We start from the raw sequence: 22,767 nt of genomic DNA, 5'->3' as shown, positions 1-22,767 counted from the left end.
TCATCAATGGAGTCCTTTGCTTTGTAAAGTTTGATGGCAGCGGAATGGAGAAGGGGAAGGATGATTGGAGATGCCACTTTAAGGACAAGATGAGTCTAGAAGAAGCTCACCACCATAGGAAGCCATGGATAAGAGCTTGAAGATAAGAGAAGATGAATGGAGGGAGAGGGAGAGAAGGAGCATGAAATTTGGTGCCTCAAAAAAGGTTTGAAGTTTGAAGTTTAATTCTCAAATGATCAAAGTTAAAAAAAATACATACACATGGCCTCTATTTATAGCCTTAGTGTCACACAAAATTGGAGGGAAATTTAAATTTCTATTCAAATTTCACTTGAATTGAAATTTAATTTGTGGAGCCAAATTTTTTAGCCAAGATGAAAAGCTTGAAAGGGGAGAAAGCATAATGCCCTCACTATTGCGAGCCATAGAAGGGTCTAAGATACACATCATCCTTTTTTCCAATAACTATGCTTCATCTAAATGGTGTCTTGATGAGCTGGTCAAAATCATGGAATGCCATAGAACTTACGGCAAAGAGGTTTTACCCGTATTTTACAATGTTGATCCATCGGATGTACGTCATCAAAGGGGTGATTTTGGACAAGGCTTGGAAGCACTTGCACAAAGATATTTATTGCAAAGGGAGAACGATGTGTTGAAGAGTTGGAAGAGTGCACTCAATGAGGCAGCAAATTTGGCTGGTTGGGTTTCAAGGAATTACAGGTATATCTATGCTTTATAGTTTCATGATTCTTATTGTTTTAGAACGAATGTAAATCACCTTTCCTAATTTATGCACTTTTTTTCATATTATTGAAGGACTGATGCTGACCTAGTGAAAGATATTGTTGAGGACATCATTGTAAAACTTGACATGCACTTATTGTCAATTACCGATTTTCCAGTTGGATTAGAATCCCGTGTGCAAAAACTGATTAAGTTTCTTGATGATCAATCAGGCAGAGGTTGTGTTATAGGGATCTGGGGAATGGGAGGATTGGGTAAAACAACCATGGCCAAATCCATCTACAATAAATTTCGTCGTCAGAAATTCAGGCGAAGTTTCATTGAAACAAATAATAAAGGGCATACTGATTTGCAAGTAAAACTTCTTTCAGATGTCCTACAAACAAAGGTTAAGATACATAGCGTTGCCATGGGGATATCTATGATCGAGAGAAAACTTTTTGGAGAAAGGGCTCTCATTATACTTGATGATGTGACTGAGTTTGAACAATTGAAAACCCTATGTGGAAATTGTAAATGGATTGATCATGGAAGTGTACTCATCATCACAACCAGAGATTTACGCCTGCTTGAAGAACTTAAAGATCACCATGCAGTCTATATATGGAAAATAATGGAAATGGACGAAAATGAGTCCCTTGAGCTTTTTAGTAAGCATGCTTTTAGAGAAGCAAGTCCAACAGAAAACTGGAAGAAACTCTCAATTGATGTAGTTTCTTATTGTGCAGGACTACCACTAGCTCTTGAAGTCCTTGGATCTTTCTTACGTTGGAGGAGTAAAGAAGAATGGGAAGATGTATTGTCAACACTAAAGAAAATTCCCGATCATCTTGTTCAAAAAAAATTAAGAATAAGCTTTGATGGTTTACGTAATCACATGGAAAAGGATATATTCCTTGATGTATGTTGTTTCTTTATTGGTAAAGACAGAGCCTATGTTACAGAGATACTAAAGGGCTGTGGACTATGTGCCAGTTTTGGAATAACAGTTCTCATAGAGCGTAGCCTCATAAAAGTTGAAAAGAACAACAAACTTGGAATGCACCCTTTGCTCCGAGATATGGGAAGAGATATAGTTAGTGAAAGATCAACAATTGAACCTGGGAAGCGCCATCGATTATGGTTTCAAAAGGATGTACTTGATGTATTAACAAACAATACTGTAAGTGAATTCTATGTATACATTTTCTTTTAACACTTGGTAGTATTTGCAATTTTTTCATGAGCAATACATGTGTGGTCGGGCTGAGCTTTAAATGAGTTTCTTGTGAGCTAATAATAGAGATTTCCTAATCTTTTTATTTATTTATTTTGCTCTTATCATCACAGGGAACAGAAACTATTCAGGGATTGGCTATGAAATTACATTTCACCAGCAGAGATTGCTTCGAAGCTTATTCGTTTGAGAAAATGAAGGAATTGAGACTGTTGCAACTTGATCATGTACAACTCTCTGGAAATTATGGGTATCTTTCTAAGCAACTGAAATGGATCTGTTGGCGAGGGTTTCCTTTAAAATACATACCTAACAACTTTCATCTGAAAGGTGTAATTGCGATTGATTTTAAATACAGTAAACTTAGACTACTCTGGAAAACACCCCAGGTATATGTTACATGCCATGTTCATCTAAAACTCATAGGTTATTTAAAGTAGTATTAGTTTCCACTTACCACTATTTCCCTTTTTATTTTCTTCTATTATTCTTTTATCAAAAACTATTTGTTGTAGGTTTTGCCGTGGCTAAAATTCCTCAATCTTAGTCACTCCAAGAACTTGACAGAAACCCCTGACTTTTCTAAACTGACAAGTCTTGAAAAGCTCATTCTCAAAAATTGTCCAAGTTTGTGCAAGGTACACCAATCCATCGGAGATCTCCACAATCTTATTTTGATAAATTTGAAGGGCTGTACAAGCTTAAGAAATCTCCCAAGAGAGGTATATAAGTTGAAATCTGTGAAAATTCTGATCCTATCTGGTTGTTCAAAAATTGACAAGTTGGAAGAAGATATAGTGCAGATGGAATCCTTGACAACTCTAATTGCTGACAATACTGTTGTGAAACAAGTGCCCTTTTCAATAGTAAGCTCAAAAAGCATTGGATATATATCCCTTTGTGGATTTGAAGGATTATCACGTAATGTTTTTCCTTCTATCATTTGGTCTTGGATGTCACCAACAATGAATCCGCTATCTTATATTGGTCATTTCTATGGCACATCATCATCTCTAGTTTCCATGGATATACGTAATAATAATTTTGGTGATCTTGCACCAACGTTTACAAGCCTATCAAATCTTCGCAGTGTTTTGGTGCAATGTGACACGCAAATTGAACTATCTAAACTATGCAGAACAATTCTGGATGATATAAATGGTTCAGATTTTACTGAATTACGAATGACACCATATATATCACAATTTTCAAAGCATTCCTTGAGGTCATATTTGATTGGAATTGGAACTGGAACAGGAACTTACCAAGAAGTCTTCACTACTCTCAACAATAGCATATCTAAGGTTCCTTCTATTTATCTTTATTATCTTGACTTCTATATTCATTTTGGCTGTTAATTAAGAGAACATTAAATAACCCGAATGAAATATCTGAAGGAAACTTCAACACCTTTTTTTTTTAATATTGTTTCCCCTCTGTACACATTGCTGTATTTTAAAATACCTTATTTTAATACTCAAAAAGCCAAGTGACAATGGTCATATTAAGCGCTAGGGAATTGATATCCACTCTCTGCTATACTTGCTTCATATTTGTTATATTCCCATTGATCATAAAAGAATTACTGGAATGTAAAAGACCTCTATGTCATACAGCGAATGTATAGTAATGATCTACCGTTGATTGATACTCTATAGTAATGTTTAAATTTTTGCAATACGTTGTTATTTTCTTAAAAGATCCCATTTATGATGATTTGGAATGACAAGATAATGATTGAAGAAGTCCATTTATATATTACAATAGCATAAATGACTAAGCTTTTTAGCTCATGCTACAGGAATTGGCAACCAACGTGGCTTGTGATGTTTCTCTGCCAGCTGACAATTATCCCTACTGGTTGGCCCATACAAGTGAGGGACATTCCGTGTATTTCACTGTGCCTGAGGATTGTCGCTTGAAGGGAATGATTCTATGTGTTGTATATTTATCAACCCCTGAAATCATGGCAACCGAATGTCTAATTAGTGTCTTGATAGTTAATTACACAAAGTGCACCATCCAGATACACAAGCGAGACACAGTAATTTCCTTTAATGATGAAGATTGGCAGGGCATAATATCACATTTGGGACCTGGAGACGAAGTGGAGATTTTTGTGACTTTTGGGCACAGATTGGTGGTGAAGAACACAGCTGTCTATTTGACGTACGGTGAATCAATTGACATGGAAATAGAGCCTTCGTCCGAGCAAAAGGAAAATGCCCTCATTAGATTCATAAAGAAAATTGTAATGTGTGACTTCTGGTAAGTCATCTCTCTTTTTTAGGAACAAGTCGGGATCCCTTGTGTTATTGAATTAAATCCTAGTGTCCTTGATTTCAATTTATTTCTTTCCATCTTTCCCTTGTTTCTGAAATATTTTTGCCTTCAGTGAATTCTGTCAACATAGTTTTCAGTGCTCTCAACTGAACTCAAGGTAGATGCTCGAATCCCCGAAACGATGGCAAATTAAGACACGAGTAGAAAAATGTTCTCAGTAATAACAAAGCACTCTGAACAAGATGATTATGCCTTCCATATGCATATATATTGCAATCAAAAGTCAAGGTTGCCAATGTTCGGATGTTATGATTCATGTTTTGCATTGTTAACCAATTTTATGGTAGTTTTATAGTCAGAAGTATTAAAAAGTACATATTGCCGGATTGAAATATAAGAAAAAAAAATTGAATCACATCCACTTAGAAAATTAGTTAATATCACTTAATTTTGATAGTTTCAATAGAAAAGTTAGTTTCCTAAAATATCCTCTACATTAATTGCATAGGACAAAAAAATAGAATGTTGTTGAAAATACAAATGGCTGACTTTAAGAATTCGATAACTAAGTAAAAATTAAATACAAATGGTAGATAAGGAGCTCTTTTAAGAAATTGATTAGTTGTCGAGGGTATAGAAGGTGTCGATATTGGGATGAGTATTAGGTCTATTGACAGAATGACAGACGAAGCCCAACTATTTAGAAAAGATTGTTAGTAACTGAAGATAGGGGGATTAATGAGGTCAAAGCTAGGTGGAAGGAGCAAGGAAGAGTAGTGGATCAAACCATTTTCAATGATAAGATCCCAATTTATGTGAATCAATACATTAGTCTATAAATATTTGAAATTGTAACTGGAAAAAGACCTTCAACTCAAATTCAAATGAATTTATTTTATTTCCAGATATTATCTTTTCACAATTTATTAGCTTTCTATTATTTTCAGCTTTTCAAGTCCCTTTACCGTTTTTGAGTTAGTTTCTTGATGAACTACTTCACCAACACTAAGTCCTTTTTTGAGTGACTTGGGAATTCCATTGTTAGGAAGCAGATCTCATTTTCTAACGTCAATCGCTTAAACATTATTTTGGAATCGTGTTGAAGCTTTTAGCTGGTACATCGATTTGTTTTCACTGACAACACAATGATGCTAGTCTTAATTAACATGCTCCTCAATAATCACATTGTTTCTATTAAAACATTTTAATTTTTCTCAACTACTGTGACTGGCTTAGAGACAACCAAAGTTGGGTTGCAATTTCATGCCTTTGTTTTAGGCATTGCCTCTGTTTCATTTTGACTTGTCTTTCAGACCTTTCAATTTTAAGGGATGTGAAGCAATTGATTTGTTCATTACGAATTTGATTAGCAATTACAAATCAAATTTCAACTTAAAGGCATGAATTAAGTCAAAATCTCAATTCGGTATCTTTGATCAACTATTTGATTAGTAAGAATTTGATTCGTTTAAATTGAACTTCGCAGAAATGTCAACTTTTAAGATTTTGGACAAATGTTTGAACTTGTACACGAAGTATTGTTAGATTTTGTATGAATCGAATTTTATATGAATTTAACATTAAAAAAAATTCCTGGTTAACATTCAATAAATTTTTCTTTAACCTGAAATGCAATCTTCGAATGTAAAAGACTATGAAATAAGAAATATAAATACATAAATGAAAATAACGTATATATATAGTGCAGTAAGTAAAATAAATTTATCTTCCATGTATGAAGTAATTTTGTTTTTAGGGAAAAGTATGAAATACTTTAAACTGTCAAAAATGCCAAAAAAATCTTATGATGGGTTAAATAATTTTGATTTTATGAGACAAATGAAACTAGTCTCATCAGGCATTGGTATGTATACTACTATATTTACACAATGTATGACAGTCAACCATGCATATATATACTTCATAATAAGATGTTCAAAAGTCAGGCCCCCAGGAAACTGCATACATAATTAACAATTAAAGCAAACAACTTTGGCCACACTTGTAGAACACAATATCCTGCTGCTTTGCTCAACAGACAAACCTACCAAGACATTGTTGCAACGTGATCTTTCGTTAATCTATCTTGTAGGCCCATCCATGTTTGTCCAAGAATGCCTCCACCGCTTCCTTAATGGCCAAGTTTGGCACTAACTGTGATGGATCAAGGGGTTCTCGTGTGATTGGGTCGAATTTACCAACCTGTTTAAGAAGTTGAATTATTGCACATTGACTTCATTGAAGTGGAAAACATTCAATAAAGAAGATGAAACATACAAATCAGGTTACCTTCTGAAGATGTTCAAGAATCACAGCTCTCTCATATGTAAGTCCACTTGGAGTGATAACAGGATCATGAAAAATGTCGAGTGTGATTCTACAGCACAAATAATCTGGCACCTATAAACTCAACAACCCAATCTGTGTGATTAATAAGATGGGAATCTCCCGGGCACCACTAAAAAAGATTTGATGAAGATAGAATTAAAAAAACAAGCCATATGCACACCTCGGTAGGTGTGTCAGCCTCTGCAGTTGTATTGAAGACTTTTTCTAAAGCCTCTAATTGTTCTGAATGGGAAGTAGTAGCGTCATCCACAAATCCTTCCATTTGGGAGTAATCAAGAAAATGTTTTTCCTTCAAAGCCGACTCACAAGCTTCTCTGAGACATTTAACACATTTTATGACGACACTTGCCACAGGACACTATAAATAATAATCACTGAACAAAAAATAATAGATAGGAGGAAAACATAAAACAAATCATGCATTAGGTAATAACAAATATGATACGGACAAAAGAATTGCAATCATTGATAAAGAACCCTCTAATAATAGGTCTGACAATCACCAAAAAAACATACTTCAAGCTCTGCAATTCCCATGATCGTTTGGACGATGATCGTTCCCACTCAAGGTGTTTTGCCTTTGCAAGCTCTTGCCATATTTCTTCTACCATATAGCCCTTGGGATTGGCACCTCTTCCAAGATCCAAAGCCTTATTATGATCACAAACAATACGAGAATCATCAAACATTTTTGAAATGAAATTAAGAAAAAGAAGATAAAATCACTGTTAATATCTTAGAAAAGATCATCAGCTCGGAAGGTAGAACAATTTTATTTTTCCTTCACTTCTTCCCAAGTGTTGAGACTTTTTTTTGGATGTGATTGGAGCCATGCCTTTACTTTACCTGTCAAGGAGAATGAGAAAGCTCTGAGGTAGACAACTTCAACATCTTCATCAAAAGCTCCCATGGTACTACATAACTCCATGAAGGTAGACAAATATATGTATGGATCTTCATGATCCATTCCAGCAAAAGGGTGTGAACCAATCCAACCGAGCAATGTTGGCTTCAACTCCAAAACCTTGTTACCAAAAGGAGGAATGACTGTTGTTTTAATGTTTTGGTTCTTATTGATAAGCATAGTCACCAAGAGTCCTCCTTGGTGTTCTATTTCTTTCCCCTCCTCTATTAGCCATAATATCAATTACAAGTGGCCTTTCTGGTAAAGGAGAACCAATAGCGGAAGATTCACCAGATGGCTTAGTGGTTGCTTTTTTCTTTTTTGTCATGTTCTTCCTTTTAGTCTTGACAATTTTTGGATCAAATAACAATTTATCTGCAGAAAATTTGCCTTGGATAAAGAAAAAGGAACAAACTACAATAAGTCGTAAGCACCAAGGTTAGGGAAAATAAAATATAACATGAGAGAATTTATAGAAAATCAAAATTAAATAAATAACTGAAATAAGGAAAATGACCTATTAAAATGAAAAATTAAATCTTAACTAAGTGAGCAACTCAAGTCCCCAACAACGAAGCCAGAAACTTGTTAGACTATTGGCAAACATACCAATGTCGTCATAGGTTATAGATTTTATAAAAGAGGTCATCTCCACGGGACTTGAGTTACTCGATTTCTCAAAATAAAAGTAAACAATTCAATAGTTATGTACAACAAATTCAATCGAAACCTCATGGGTTTAATAGAAATAATGAAAGTAGCAGAAATAACAGAATTAGTGCGTCGGAAATATGTAAAATTACAAAAACAAGTAAAATGAAATTAATTAATTCAAAATAAACGTAGGATTGAACTTCATTGTTCATACCCTCAATATCCAAATAGTATCAATACATATGAATCATTTTCTAACAATGCTGATGTACACATTAAATCACCCCTGAATCGATCCCTCACATTTAAGAATCCTAAGAATATTAACTGAATATCGATTCCTCACATGTGAAATAAAAATCTCAGCATTACACTCATAATCTCATGTTATTTACAATCAAAATGTTATACTCTATTCCTAGTAACGTAACGTAAAGAGTAAATTCATTCAATTCAAATTCTAAGAGTAATTTCGAGTCAAACTTGAAATTCAATTTCATGAAACTAGTGATCAAATAGAATCAAGCATTATGAACATAATGAAATCACCACTAATGAGTAGAAAAGATTCATATATATTATATAGAATATCAAAAAAGATACATAAATGTACAAAAATTACATCCAATCCTTCGGAGAAACTAGTCGATCATTGTGTAGAGCACAAGATCAACAGAAGAAATGATGAAGGATGCGACCCACATCCACTTCTTTGCAGCTCCAGCTCTGCCTTTTCTCTTTTCTCTCTCTTTGTTTGTGCTTCTTCCTTTGGTTTCTACACTACATAGCTACTGGTTTCTCCTTTTTCATGGCTATTTAAACAAAATGGTCCAAAATGTGTCAGACCAACTCGCCCAAGCAAGTTGGTTCCTTCAAGTTGAAGTAATCTCACTAGCCCAAGCGAGTCGATTGCTAGCCCGAGCGAGTGGCACTCTAAAATTCTTCAAAAATGACCCTTTTACTCTTCATCTCGGCATGATTTTTGGATCCAACATACAACCATTAGAACATAAGAAATTACGGATGAATCTTCCATATTTAAACAAAAACATTTATAAATATACAATATATAAAACAACTAGAAATTAAGGTAAGTTTATAAGAAAAGTATTAAAATCAAAAGATAAGTGCTAACATTCTAATCCCAAAACTAACTAAAATATGGCACTTGTCAATCTCTCCATGGCAAATGGTCATCTTAGTCTCAAGATACCCACAATAAGCCATTTTGCTTTGGCAGAGAGGGATCTCACCATAGCGAAATTGACTCATAGAGGTGAAGCACTCTTTGCCTGTAAGCTCGCTCTGGCAGAGAGGGATCTTGCACAAGCGAGAGCTTTGTAATTGTAAACAAAATAAAAAATTAATAAAAAAACAAAATAAATATAAATATGTGGTATTTGACCTGAGTATTTCTACCCATTTTTGCCAAAGCAAATTGACAACTTGTTGAAGTGAAAATTGTATGAAATTTATTTGGCCAATTGGATCACATTTGGTCCAATTGAATTTATGCACCCATTTTTGCCAAAGAAAAGTGACAATTCACTGTAGCAAAAGTGGACATGAGTTTATTGGATTAGATGTACCACAATCATTGTGGAGAATTAACATTTCGCTGCAATGAAAATTTAGAAAGTGAGGGTAACTAAAATATTTTTCCCTCTTTTAATCTTTCATTTTTACTCACACACATAATTTGGCTCAAGAGCTTTCTCAAAGGAGAACCCTAATCCCTGATCCATTCTCATCATTTCCTTACTCAAATCACCTCACTACGCTCACACCTTTCACCACTTTTTGTCATTTCATTTCACTTTCCATTTTCATTTTCATTCAATCGCTATTCAAGTAAGTTCTCTATTAGTTGTTTTGGTTTATTTTGCTATTTCTTTAGTTGGTAAACAATGAATATTTGAGAAATAGCAAAAAACAATTATACATAAAGTGCTTTTTACATTGCTTAGATTTAGGTTTTAGGATTTTTCCTGAATTCTACGATAGGAATTAGGGATCTTAAACCCTAGATTTGTAGATAGGTTAGTTTAGGAAGTTCTGTAGTTGATGCTTGTTGGTGTTTGTGTTGGAATTTTTGTGATTGGTTCTGCATAACCATGTCAGAAGTGATTTTTCCAAGGCGAGGATTCTAGTCGCCATGGTGAAATTAAACAAAAATAGTTTAAGTGTGTGTGTGTGTGTGTATAAATAAATAAAAGAAATAAGAGATCAAATTTAATTAAAAGTTTTTTTGAAATACATTTAAATACAAGCCTTTTAAAAGGGTAAAAGGCTTACATTCACTTTTCTAACACCATAATAAAACTTGTTCAAATAATTAATAATTCATTTCGGCTCAAAACAAGGTTGTCCAAGAGCTCATACAATCAATATAGAACCTTATACCCTAATGTCACATCCTATCAGAACATTGTGTCCCGACGTCCTTCAGCTTAAGGTTCCTTAAAACAATTCACCTAGTCATCTGCTCCCCCGAACACAAAGTTCAAGATCATCACAGGATCCAAACACAAACAACACACAGAGAGTGAGTTATCACATTCCTAAATAATAGAGAAAAATAAGACAACATATAGGTATAAATATTATATAACAAAATACAATTTACTTGAGCATAACACACGTTATTTCATCACACGTCTCACTCGTTTTCACAACATTCGCATACTCAATAATCAAAACACAATATCATCAAATCTATCAATATAGAACAATACACAAGCATTATGCAGCAGATACACTAAGACTCAATCCTATATGCAATGTGGTACAATGTCAGTGAAAAACCTCGTCGAGCGCCTAGGAGTACATGACAAGACAAACCACACACTAGCAAGTCAAGTCACTCTCACTAGGTAATATCATAGTGAGACCAGTCAAGGTCACAGTGTTTTGCGAGAATGCTCCAACCATGTGTGATCGGCACATGCTTAAAGGAGCACTCAAACCGGGTAACCCCCAAGGCCTACACTCCGAAGAGTCCGTCAGGGCCTCTCCCTCCTGATTCAGGTCCAACCTAGAAAACATTTTAGCACACAAACTCTATCTATGAACTGTACAAAACACACAACTCCTCAATTGTTCTCAAATATTTTTAACTCGTCGCCCTTTAAGGGTCTTAGCGTTAACTCGTTGCCCTTAAAGGGTCTTAGCATTAACTCATCGTCCTTAAAAGGACTTAACATTAACTCGTCTCCCTTAAAGGGTCTTATAGTCGTGTAATTGTACAATCCACAGTTTACAACTCAATGCACACAACATCTCAATCACATGCATACTCAATTTATCACAAACACTCGATCTCAATTCATGAATCATACGCACTTTACCTATGAACTATGCAACACACACAACTACTCAATTATTTTCAAAATCATTTTAACTCGTTGCGATTGTGATTAAACTCGTCGGGTTCTCACAATGGATCTCATCACAATACTCGTCGCGCAAAACTCGTCGCCCTTAAAAGGTCTTATAGTTGTGTGATTGCACAATTCATAGCTCACAACACAATACACATCTCAATATACATGTATTTTATCATTCATCACATGTTCAATTCATCACATACTCACAATTTGAATCACCATTTCATATCCTCAATATAACAATTTATACAAAAGACTATCACAACCTGGGGAGTAAAATCCCTCAAATAATATTACACAATTATATCAAAATCATAGGTCAAAATATACAAATATCAAGAGCACAAATTATCAAGCAATTCTCATCAGAACATCGATATTTTATTTACAATCATAAAGGAAAAATTGCAATTTAATAAATATCCCAAAATAAAACCCCAATTCAATCCTCTAAGGATCCCTACACATGTTCTCACTAATCCCCAATTGTGAATAACACATCCTTACCTCTAAGCGGGCTCATGTGTCTTCCGACAGTGATAGTGGCATCTCTAGCGGTTCCCTGAGATTCCTCCAATTTTTTCTCTGACTGCTCTGATAGAGTTCCCAAACGTCGGAGGGACAGAGAAAGGATTCAAGTCTTCATTTGTACTGTCTTTGCGCGATTACTATTTCTATCTCCATGAACAAAATCTCGCAAATCCCAATGGTAAAGGTGTGCGGAAATAAATTCCAAACAACATATCAAAATTTCAATAAAATCCAACGGTTAACAAATCCGGAATTGTAACTTTACCGAGACAGCTCTGGGTTTCTGCGGGAAAAGAAAAAGTCACAATGCGAACAATATTTCTCTCAGCTCCGACATAATTTCGTAATTCCTAACGGTGAGAATGCTCATAATTGAGTTTCGAACTTGGTGATTACATTTCATGACAATCCAACGATAAATGAATCCGAGATTGTCATTTTTATTAGACAGGTTTAGTGGTCTGTGAGAAAAAGAAAGGATTTTGGGAAGAGAAGAGAGAAAAACGAAAATGAGAAAAAGATGAGGCATCGTCAGTCTAAAAAACTGACTTAACATGTCTCTACTTATACTTAGGGTACTTACAACTTATTATTTACTTTATTTATTTATTTTTATTATTTTATAAAAAAAACTTTATTTTATTCTCTATCAAATGAATAAATAAAATACCTTTTTTTTATTTTCTCTCAAACCATTATTTTATTATAATTATTTTTCTTTATTTATTTAATTATGAAACATCATCATTCTCTGAAATTTTATTTACGAAAATGGGATGTTACAGTTTTGTTTTAAAAAAAGAGAGGATAGTATAGAAGACTTACCACATTGCCTTCTTTCCAGTACTTTCATTGTTTATTTCTACAGTTCATAGTCTGATCTTAAGTTTGCGGTCACCATGGAAACCCATGCTTTCGCTTTAGCAAAATGAATCGCAGAGACTGATAAATCTATAGAGGTCATTTTTGCTATGGTTAGAATTCATTTCGCCAAGGTGAAAGGACTTCCAAAGATTTTCTTTGCTTTCAAGATCCATTTAGCTACAATGAGACTATCATTTGCCAAAGTGAAATGATTTCTAGGGGCTATTTTAACTTCAGGGGTCCAAATCACCATGGCAAGTGTATGTTTTGCTTTGCCGAATGCAGTTCCACAGGCTTGAAGAGTTTCAGGGTCAATTTTTCAATGGCAAGATTTTATTTTATTATAGCAAAATGACCAACTAATGCAAAAAATGCTCTTTATAACTTCTCTTGGTTTAAATTTTTCAATGCTCATTCTTTACTAACAAGCTAGAAATTGTGTATCCTTTGTTTGTGTTGTAATTTTGCAAATGGCAAAGACAAAGAGTCAGTCATACAAGGAGTCAACTTCCTCTAAGAAGAGGAAGCAACCAGATGAAGGTACTCCTTCAAGGAAAGCTCCTGAAACTTCAACTCTCAACAATCTCAAGTGTGATATGAACATGCTAACGATGATGAGAGGTTGTTCAACAAGTATGTTGAGGCTAGATATTATGTGAGTCTCAAGAGGAGGATCTATACTGAGAGTACTCTCTCTAGAAAAATATATCTTTTATGTTTTGTTTTGATTAGTTTTAGTTTTAGGTAGTTTAAAATATAAAAACACAAAAATATTTTTATCCGAAAGGTTTTAATTTAAATATTCATTCTTGTAATATTCCCTTGGGAGATGACCTGAGTTTCGGTTCAGTATTACAATTGGAATTCGGTTACACTTGGCTGACCGTAAATCCTAATGTAATTAAAACATTAATAGATTTTTTGCTTTTTCTTCAAAATTTTAAAAGTAGAGGGTGTAAATAGCAGTATTTTGGTTGAGAATAGCAATCTCCCAATAAAAATGTTCAAGTAATTGGTATCTTTACGCATTTTGGTGGTTATTGTTGATTTATTTTTATCTAAATAAGCATCCTTACCGCGTTTCTGATGCACCATTGCTGACTTTATTAGTAGAACATTTTTTCTGAGAATACGCAGTGAAATAATTAACAAACCTCAGAACCTAAAAGCATCACTCTCTCACTCAGTCAACGCCCCCACACACAGCCTCAGAACCGCAGCACACATATATTCTCAGGTTTGATCTGCTGCCACTGGCGTCGGATCTGCTCCGTCACAGATTTCTGCCGCCTGCGATCCTCTACTCAAATAGGTACGACCTCTCTTCCTTTTTTTTCTCTGTATAATGCTCCGACACTCGGTTCTAGCTGCCATAATCTTCGAATTCCCTCCCAGCAATTGACACTCTGCTGTGGCTTTTTCTTGTTTGCATTCTTAGTCTCTTTCCACGAAATTGCAATTCAAAGTTGGTGGTGCCAAAACTTGTCATTAGTACTGTGGAGAAACCAGGGAAGCGACATGCCATTTTACGTGACCTGTGTCTGAAGGTATCAACAAAATATAACACTACTCATAGCAAAGCAAAAGTGTACTGTAATTGTTGAAGGCCGATGAAGAATTTTTTAATTGATCGTAAAATCGCCATCGAAGAACAAAAGCGCTTTAGTAATAAAATTACTGAGAGAATGAGGACAGCAAGAGCTGTAAGCCAAGCCGCCAAACAATTCAATGACCTGGTATCTATTTTTGTTCAACATATTTCGATGCTCTAATGATATATTTTAGATAAAGGATAGACTTCCATTTCGGTGGGAAAAAAAAGGATATTTCCTATTAATTGCACTTTTTATTCGCCTGATTATGCTGTATCTGTCGGGTGCTATATGTTGATGCCCAGCTACATCGATCTTACTCCCATGTGTTTAAACGAAACTGTTACTAAAAATTAATGGGCATTAAATAATTCTGCTTTTCATCGTTCTTAATTTTGTTTTTCTTGTTTTTTTTTTTTTGTGTTGTTCTTCAAGTGTTTAAATACATGACATAGCACACTAAATAACTAATTAAATGTCTAGGAGATATTTGTTGGACTCTTCAGCTATGTCTTCCTTTCATAGCCTCATACTTGTAATTGGTTTTCTTTCTTCCTCTGAACATAGAGTCATAAACTATATAGTCAGTTTTTATAGTCAAGCTGATAGTACCTTGTACGCAAAAGTTGAATGGTAAATGCTCCTCACCAATTGATCCAACCTTATTGTTGGCATTAACTAATTTCGTTAATCCCGGTAAATTAGTAATTAAATATATTTATTGCATTTTTATTGGATGGAATACAAGTCAACATGTGACTTAACCTAGTACAAATTGAAAAATATTAACGTAATTAACCTGATACAAATTGAAAAATGATTGAAGCAAATGGATGGTTGCATTGTGATTTCTAAGCTAAGCATTGTTTCGAATTCGTTTCCGGGACTCAATGTCGTCTTCATCCTCCCAGATCATGCAGTACGACGTGTTCTTGAGCTTTAGAGGAACAGACATTCGTAGTGGTGTCCTCTCACACCTTATAGACGATCTCTCAAAAGCGGGAGTCAACACTTTCGTGGATGAAAGCTTGAAAGGGGAGAAAGCATAATGCCCTCACTATTGCGAGCCATAGAAGGGTCTAAGATACACATCATCCTTTTTTTCCAATAACTATGCTTCATCTAAATGGTGTCTTGATGAGCTGGTCAAAATCATGGAATGCCATAGAACTTACGGCAATGTGGTTATACCCATATTTTACAATGTTGATCCATCGGATGTACGTCATCAAAGGGGTGATTTTGGACAAGGCTTGGAAGCACTTGCACAAAGATATTTATTGCAAGGGGAGAACGATGTGTTGAAGAGTTGGAAGAGTGCACTCAATGAGGCAGCAAATTTGCCTGGTTGGGTTTCAGGGAATTACAGGTATATCTATGTTTTATAGTTTCATGGTTCTTATTATTTTAGAACGAATGTAAATCACCTTTCCTAATTTATGCACTTTTTTTCATATTATTGAAGGACTGATGCTGACGTAGTGAAATATATTGTTGAGGACATCATTGAATGACTTGACATGCACTTATTGTCAATTACCGATTTTCCAGTTGCATTAGAATCCCGTGTGCAAAAACTGATTAAGTTTGTTGATGATCAATCAGGCAGAGGTTGTGTTATAGGGATCTGGGGAATGGGAGGATTGGGTAAAACAACCATGGCCAAATCCATCTACAATAAATTTCGTCGTCAGAAATTCAGGCGAAGTTTCATTGAAACAAATAATAAAGGGCATACTGATTTGCAAGAAAAACTTCTTTCAGATGTCCTACAAACAAAGGTTAAGATACATAGCGTTGCCATGGGGATATCTATGATCGAGAGAAAACTTTTTGGAGAAAGGGCTCTCATTATACTTGATGATGTGACTGAGCCTGAACAATTGAAAGCCCTATGTGGAAATTGTAAATGGATTGATCATGGAAGTGTACTCATCATCACAACCAGAGATTTACGCCTGCTTGAAGAACTTAAAGATCACCATGCAGTCTATATATGGAAAATAATGGAAATGGACGAAAATGAGTCCCTTGAGCTTTTTAGTAAGCATGCTTTTAGAGAAGCAAGTCCAACAGAAAACTGGAAGAAACTCTCAATTGATGTAGTTTCTTATTGTGCAGGACTACCACTAGCTCTTGAAGTCCTTGGATCTTTCTTACGTTGGAGAAGTAAAGAAGAATGGGAAGATGTATTGTCAACACTAAAGAAAATTCCCAATTATAAAGTTCAAGAAAAATTAAGAATAAGCTTTGATGGTTTACGTGATCACATGGAAAAGGATATATTCCTTGATGTATGTTGTTTCTTTATTGGTAAAGACAGAGCCTATGTTACAGAGATACTAAAGGGCTGTGGACTATGTGCCAGTATTGGAATAACAGTTCTCATAGAGCGTAGCCTCATAAAAGTTGAAAAGAACAACAAACTTGGAATGCACCCTTTGCTCCGAGATATGGGAAGAGATATAGTTAGTGAAAGATCAACAATTGAACCTGGGAAGCGCCATCGATTATGGTTTCAAAAGGATGTACTTGATGTATTAACAAACAATACTGTAAGTGAATTCTATGTATACATTTTCTTTTAACACTTGGTAGTATTTGCAATTTTTTCATGAGCAATACATGTGTGGTCGGGCTGAGCTTTAAATGAGTTTCTTGTGAGCTAATAATAGAGATTTCCTAATCTTTTTATTTATTTATTTTGCTCTTATCATCACAGGGAACAGAAACTATTCAGGGATTGGCTATGAAATTACATTTCACCAGCAGAGATTGCTTCGAAGCTTATTCGTTTGAGAAAATGAAGGAATTGAGACTGTTGCAACTTGATCATGTACAACTCTCTGGAAATTATGGGTATCTTTCTAAGCAACTGAAATGGATCTGTTGGCGAGGGTTTCCTTTAAAATACATACCTAACAACTTTCATCTGAAAGGTGTAATTGCGATTGATTTTAAATACAGTAAACTTAGACTACTCTGGAAAACACCCCAGGTATATGTTACATGCCATGTTCATTTAAAACTCATAGGTTATTTAAAGTAGTATTAGTTTCCACTTACCACTATTTCCCTTTTTATTTTCTTCTATTATTCTTTTATCAAAAACTATTTGTTGTAGGTTTTGCCGTGGCTAAAATTCCTCAATCTTAGTCACTCCAAGAACTTGACAGAAACCCCTGACTTTTCTAAACTGACAAGTCTTGAAAAGCTCATTCTCAAAAATTGTCCAAGTTTGTGCAAGGTACACCAATCCATCGGAGATCTCCACAATCTTATTTTGATAAATTTGAAGGGCTGTACAAGCTTAAGAAATCTCCCAAGAGAGGTATATAAGTTGAAATCTGTGAAAATTCTGATCCTATCTGGTTGTTCAAAAATTGACAAGTTGGAAGAAGATATAGTGCAGATGGAATCCTTGACAACTCTAATTGCTGACAATACTGTTGTGAAACAAGTGCCCTTTTCAATAGTAAGCTCAAAAAGCATTGGATATATATCCCTTTGTGGATTTGAAGGATGATCACGTAATGTTTTTCCTTCTATCATTTGGTCTTGGATGTCACCAACAATGAATCCGCTATCTTATATTGGTCATTTCTATGGCACATCATCATCTCTAGTTTCCATGGATATACGTAATAATTATTTTGGTGATCTTGCACCAACGTTTAGAAGCCTCTCAAATCTTCGCAGTGTTTTGGTGCAATGTGACACACAAATTGAACTATCTAAACTATGCAGAACAATTCTGGATGATATAAATGGTTCAGATTTTACTGAATTACGAATGACACCATATATATCACAATTTTCAAAGCATTCCTTGAGGTCATATTCATATTTGATTGGAATTGGAACTGGAACTTACAAGAAAGTCTTCACTACTCTCAACAATAGCATATCTAAGGTTCCTTCTATTTATCTTTATTATCTTGACTTCTATATTCATTTTGGCTGTTAATTAAGAGAACATTAAATAACCCGAATGAAATATCTGAAGGAAACTTCAACACCTTTTTTTTTTAATATTGTTTCCCCTCTGTACACATTGCTGTATTTTAAAATACCTTATTTTAATACTCAAAAAGCCAATTGACAATGGTCATATTAAGCGCTAGGGAATTGATATCCACTCTCTGCTATACTTGCTCCATGTTTGTTATATTCCCATTGATCATAAAAGAATTACTGGAATGTAAATTGAAAGACCTCTATGTCCTACAGCGAATGTATAGTAATGATCTACCGTTGATTGATACACTATAGTAATGTTTAAATTTTTGCAATACGTTGTTATTTTCTTAAAAGATCCCATTTATGATGATTTGGAATGACAAGATAATGATTGAAGAAGTCCATTTATATATTACAATAGCATAAATGACTAAGCTTTTTAGCTCATGCTACAGGAATTGGCAACCAACGTGGCTTGTGATGTTTGTCTCCCAGCTGACAATTATCCCTACTGGTTGGCCCATATAAGTGAGGGACATTCCGTGTATTTCACTGTGCCTGAGGATTGTCGCTTGAAGGGAATGATTCTATGTGTTGTATATTTATCAACCCCTGAAATCATGGCATCCGAATGTCTAATTAGTGTCTTGATAGTTAATTACACAAAGTGCACCATCCAGATACACAAGCGAGACTCAGTAATTTCCTTTAATGATGAAGATTGGCAGGGCATAATATCACATTTGGGACCTGGAGACGAAGTGGAGATTTTTGTGACTTTTGGGCAAAGATTGGTGGTGAAGAAGACAGCTGTCTATATGACGTACGGTGAATCAATTGACATGGAAATAGAGCCTTCGCCCGAGCAAAAGGAAAATGCCCTCATTAGATTCATAAAGAAAATTGTAACGTGTGACTTCTGGTAAGTCATCTCTCTTTTTTAGGAACAAATCGGGATCCCTTGTGTTGTTGAATTAAATCCCAGTGTACTTGATTTCAATTTATTTCATTCCATCTTTCCCTTGTTTCTGAAATTTTTTTGCCTTCAGTGAATTCTGTCAACATAGTGTTCAGTGCTCTCAAATGGTTGACTTTAAGAATTCGATAACTAAGTAAAAGTTAAATACAAATGGTAGATAAGGAGCTCTTTTAAGAAATTGATTGGTTGTGGAGGGTATAGAAGGTGTCGATATTGGGATGAGTATTAGGCCTATTGACAGACGAAGTCCAACTATTTAGAAAAGATTGTTAGTAACTGAAGATAAGGGGATTAATGAGGTCAAAGATAGGTGGAAGGAGCAAGGAAGAGTAGTGGATCAAACCATTTTCAATGATAAGATCCAGTGTTGTTAAATGGCGGCCATGGCGGCGCCATGGCGGTTTTCCGTGGCGGAATTTCGAAAAAACGCCACCGAATAGCGGTGGCGTTGCGGGTTTGGGATGGCGGCGCCATGGCGGCCGCCATAGCCATGGCGGTCGTGGCGGGGTGGCGGAAATGGCGGAAATGGCGGATTTCGTGGGTTTTTGTCCGCGGTAGGAGTTGGGCCGACCCGACCCAACCCTACCCGGCTATTCTTTAAATAAAAAACTTCATCCTTACCTGCCTTCAGCCTACCCACGAATGAACCGCACGCGACTTCTACAGCTTACCCAGCCGCACGCACGAGAACCGCCGTGACGAGCCTACCTGCAGCCGCGACGACACCACCCAACAGCCTACCTGCAGCCGCGACACCACCCAGCCGCCGCGACACCACCCAGCCGCCGCCGCGACACCACCCCCTGCAGCACGCACGAACGGCGGCGACGAGCGAAGAAGAAGACCCCGGCAACGCACGAAGAAGAAGAAGACAGGAAGAAGACGAACGAAGAAGAAGAAGACGCGGTCTGCTTCTTTTTTTTTTTTAATTTTTTTTGGGCTTTTTGCTGTTTGACACCCCATTTTTCTGTCTACAGCTTTTTTTTTTCCTTTTGCTATTTGACACCCCTTTTTACTGTCAACAGTCTGTTTTTTTTTTTTTTTCGTATTTGACACCACAATTTTTTTTTTTCTGTTCAGACCTCTTTTAAATGGCTGAACCATCATCCGATGCTGCTACTGCAAGTGCAACGAGGAAAAATAAGGCAGACCCAGGCTGGAAATATTGCCATTCACTAGTGGAAGGAGATACAAACACCATTGTTTGTAATTTTTGTGGAAAAATCACTAAGGGAGGAATAACCCGAGCCAAACAACACCTGATTGGGAAGTCGGGCAACGTTGCAGCTTGCAAGAAAACTCCCCCAAATGTAATCGAAGAGTTGAAGGAATATATGGCTACAAAAAAAAGTGGGACCACTTACAGTACTTCTGGCAGTGGTAATATGGCAAATATAAGAGATTTTGAATTTGGTGAACCGATTGGATGTGATGGAAGTGAAGAAGATGAGTTTGCGGACTCTTGTAATGCTGCTGCAAGTGCAAAGACAAAGTGTGGGACTAAAAAAGGACCAATGGACAAATTCTGTAAGAATCCAGAAAATGCAATCAATCGGAGAAAAATGGAGATGCTGAGGCAAATGAACATAAGAGAGTCAATGGATAAGAATGAAGTATTGAAGGTGCATCAACATATTGCTCGCTTTTGGTACCAAGCAGGTTTGTCATTCAACCTCATTAAATTGAAAAGCTTTGAGAACATGGTTGCAGCCATTGGTCAATATGGGCCACATTTGCCCATTCCTAGCTATCATGACATCAGAGTTCCACTCTTGAAGAAGGAAGTTGAATATACTGAAAATTTGATGAAAGGCCATAGGGAGCAATGGGTCAAGTATGGTTGTACTATTATGTCCGATGCATGGACTGATCGGAAACAAAGATGCATCATTAATTTTTTGATTAACTCTCAAGCTGGTACCATGTTTTTGAAGTCTGTTGATGGCTCTGATTTTGTGAAGACAGATGAAAAGCTTTTTGAGTTGCTTGATGCCATTGTGGAGGAAGTTGGAGAAGAGAATGTTGTTCAAGTTGTAACCGATAATGGGAGCAACTATGTTTTAGCGGGTAAGTTGTTGGAGGAGAAAAGGAAACATATTTATTGGACTCCTTGTGCAGCTCATTGTATTGATTTGATGCTTGAAGATATTGGGAAGCTTCCCTTGATAAGGAAGACCATTAGAAGGGCAATTAATCTAGTTGGGTTTATCTATGCCCATTCTAGTACCTTAAGTTTGTTGAGAAATTTTACAAACAAGAGGGAATTGGTGAGACATGCTATTACTAGATTTGCCACTTCTTATCTAACCTTGGAAAGGCTTCACAAAGAGAAAGCCAATATTAGAAAAATGTTTACTTCTGATGAATGGACCTTGAACAAGCTATCTAAGGAGCCTAAGGGAAAAGAAGCTGCAAAGGTAGTGCTCATGCCTTCTTTTTGGAATAGTGTGGTTTACACTCTTAAAGTCATGGCTCCACTTGTGAAAGTGCTTCGTCTTGTGGATGGTGAAAGGAAACCAGCCATGGGCTATATTTATGAAGCAATGGACAAGGCAAAAGAAACAATTATGAAGTCTTTCAACAACAATGAAAGCAAGTACAAAGATGTGTTTGAAATCATTGATAAAAGATGGAATTGTCAGCTTCATAGGCCATTGCATGCAGCTGCCCACTTCTTAAATCCAGAGTTCTTTTATGACAACACTGACTTAGAGTTTGATTTTGAGGTCACCAATGGTTTGTTTGAGTGCATTAAGAAGTTGATTCCACAATTTGATGTGCAACAGAAAATTCTAACCGAGTTGCATCTTTACAAGATTGGTGCTGACCACTTTGGTTCCGACTTTGCAATGGCTCAAAGGAAAACCCATTCTCCTAGTAAGAAACTTTTATCATACTATTTTTTTTATGTATTAGTGTTAGAATTCAGAATTCTAAGTTATGCTCTTGGTTGGTAATTGGTATTGCAGCATATTGGTGGCGAATGTTTGGGTCACAAACTCCAAATTTGCAGAAGCTGGCTATTAAGATTTTGAGTTTGACTTGCAGTGCTTCAGGATGTGAAAGAAATTGGAGTGTGTTTGAGCAAGTAATTGTGACAAAACTCTAACTATACTTTTTAATTTTATTTAATTTTGATGATCAAGTTATATTTGGAGTATATTTGAGATTGAAATCAACATTTATTTGTTATGTTGTAGATTCATTCCAAAAAAAGAAATAGGCTTGAGCACAAGAGGTTGCATGATTTGGTGTTTGTCAAATACAACCAACAATTGAAGCAAAGATATAATGCATGAGAT

At 35.7% G+C, this 22,767-nt stretch overlaps 3 protein-coding genes and 1 pseudogene across 3 annotated transcripts; 3 read left to right on the top strand and 1 right to left on the bottom strand.

Moving 5' to 3' along the window:
- The first annotated feature begins 375 nt into the window (after positions 1 to 375).
- LOC100817360 (disease resistance protein RPV1) lies at positions 376 to 4,481 on the top strand. Its single transcript, XM_041010426.1, has 6 exons — positions 376 to 723; positions 820 to 1,909; positions 2,077 to 2,352; positions 2,479 to 3,267; positions 3,765 to 4,231; positions 4,359 to 4,481. The coding sequence occupies exons 1-6, from the start codon at positions 404 to 406 to the stop codon at positions 4,405 to 4,407; spliced, it is 2,991 nt and encodes a 996-aa protein (XP_040866360.1). The 5' UTR covers positions 376 to 403; the 3' UTR covers positions 4,408 to 4,481.
- Positions 4,482 to 6,051: 1,570 nt separating this feature from the next.
- Positions 6,052 to 7,299, bottom strand: LOC100798587 (E3 ubiquitin-protein ligase CHIP). Its single transcript, XM_041010427.1, has 4 exons — positions 7,112 to 7,299; positions 6,756 to 6,909; positions 6,536 to 6,646; positions 6,052 to 6,448 (listed from the first exon to the last, which is right to left on the bottom strand). Exons 1-4 carry the CDS (start codon positions 7,282 to 7,284, stop codon positions 6,323 to 6,325), a joined length of 564 nt encoding a protein of 187 aa, XP_040866361.1. The 5' UTR covers positions 7,285 to 7,299; the 3' UTR covers positions 6,052 to 6,322.
- Positions 7,300 to 13,782: 6,483 nt separating this feature from the next.
- LOC100804080 (disease resistance protein RUN1-like) lies at positions 13,783 to 19,490 on the top strand (annotated as a pseudogene).
- A 1,066-nt stretch (positions 19,491 to 20,556) lies between these two features.
- Positions 20,557 to 22,764, top strand: LOC100818429 (uncharacterized). Its single transcript, XM_003556984.5, has 3 exons — positions 20,557 to 22,342; positions 22,435 to 22,553; positions 22,666 to 22,764. The coding sequence occupies exons 1-3, from the start codon at positions 20,557 to 20,559 to the stop codon at positions 22,762 to 22,764; spliced, it is 2,004 nt and encodes a 667-aa protein (XP_003557032.2).
- Positions 22,765 to 22,767: the final 3 nt, after the last annotated feature.

Source organism: Glycine max, chromosome 16 (genome assembly GCF_000004515.6).
Source record: "Glycine max cultivar Williams 82 chromosome 16, Glycine_max_v4.0, whole genome shotgun sequence".
Lineage (NCBI taxonomy): Eukaryota > Viridiplantae > Streptophyta > Magnoliopsida > Fabales > Fabaceae > Glycine > Glycine max.
Note: the sequence above shows the minus strand (reverse complement) of the source record. Positions and strands in the feature narration are given on the sequence as shown.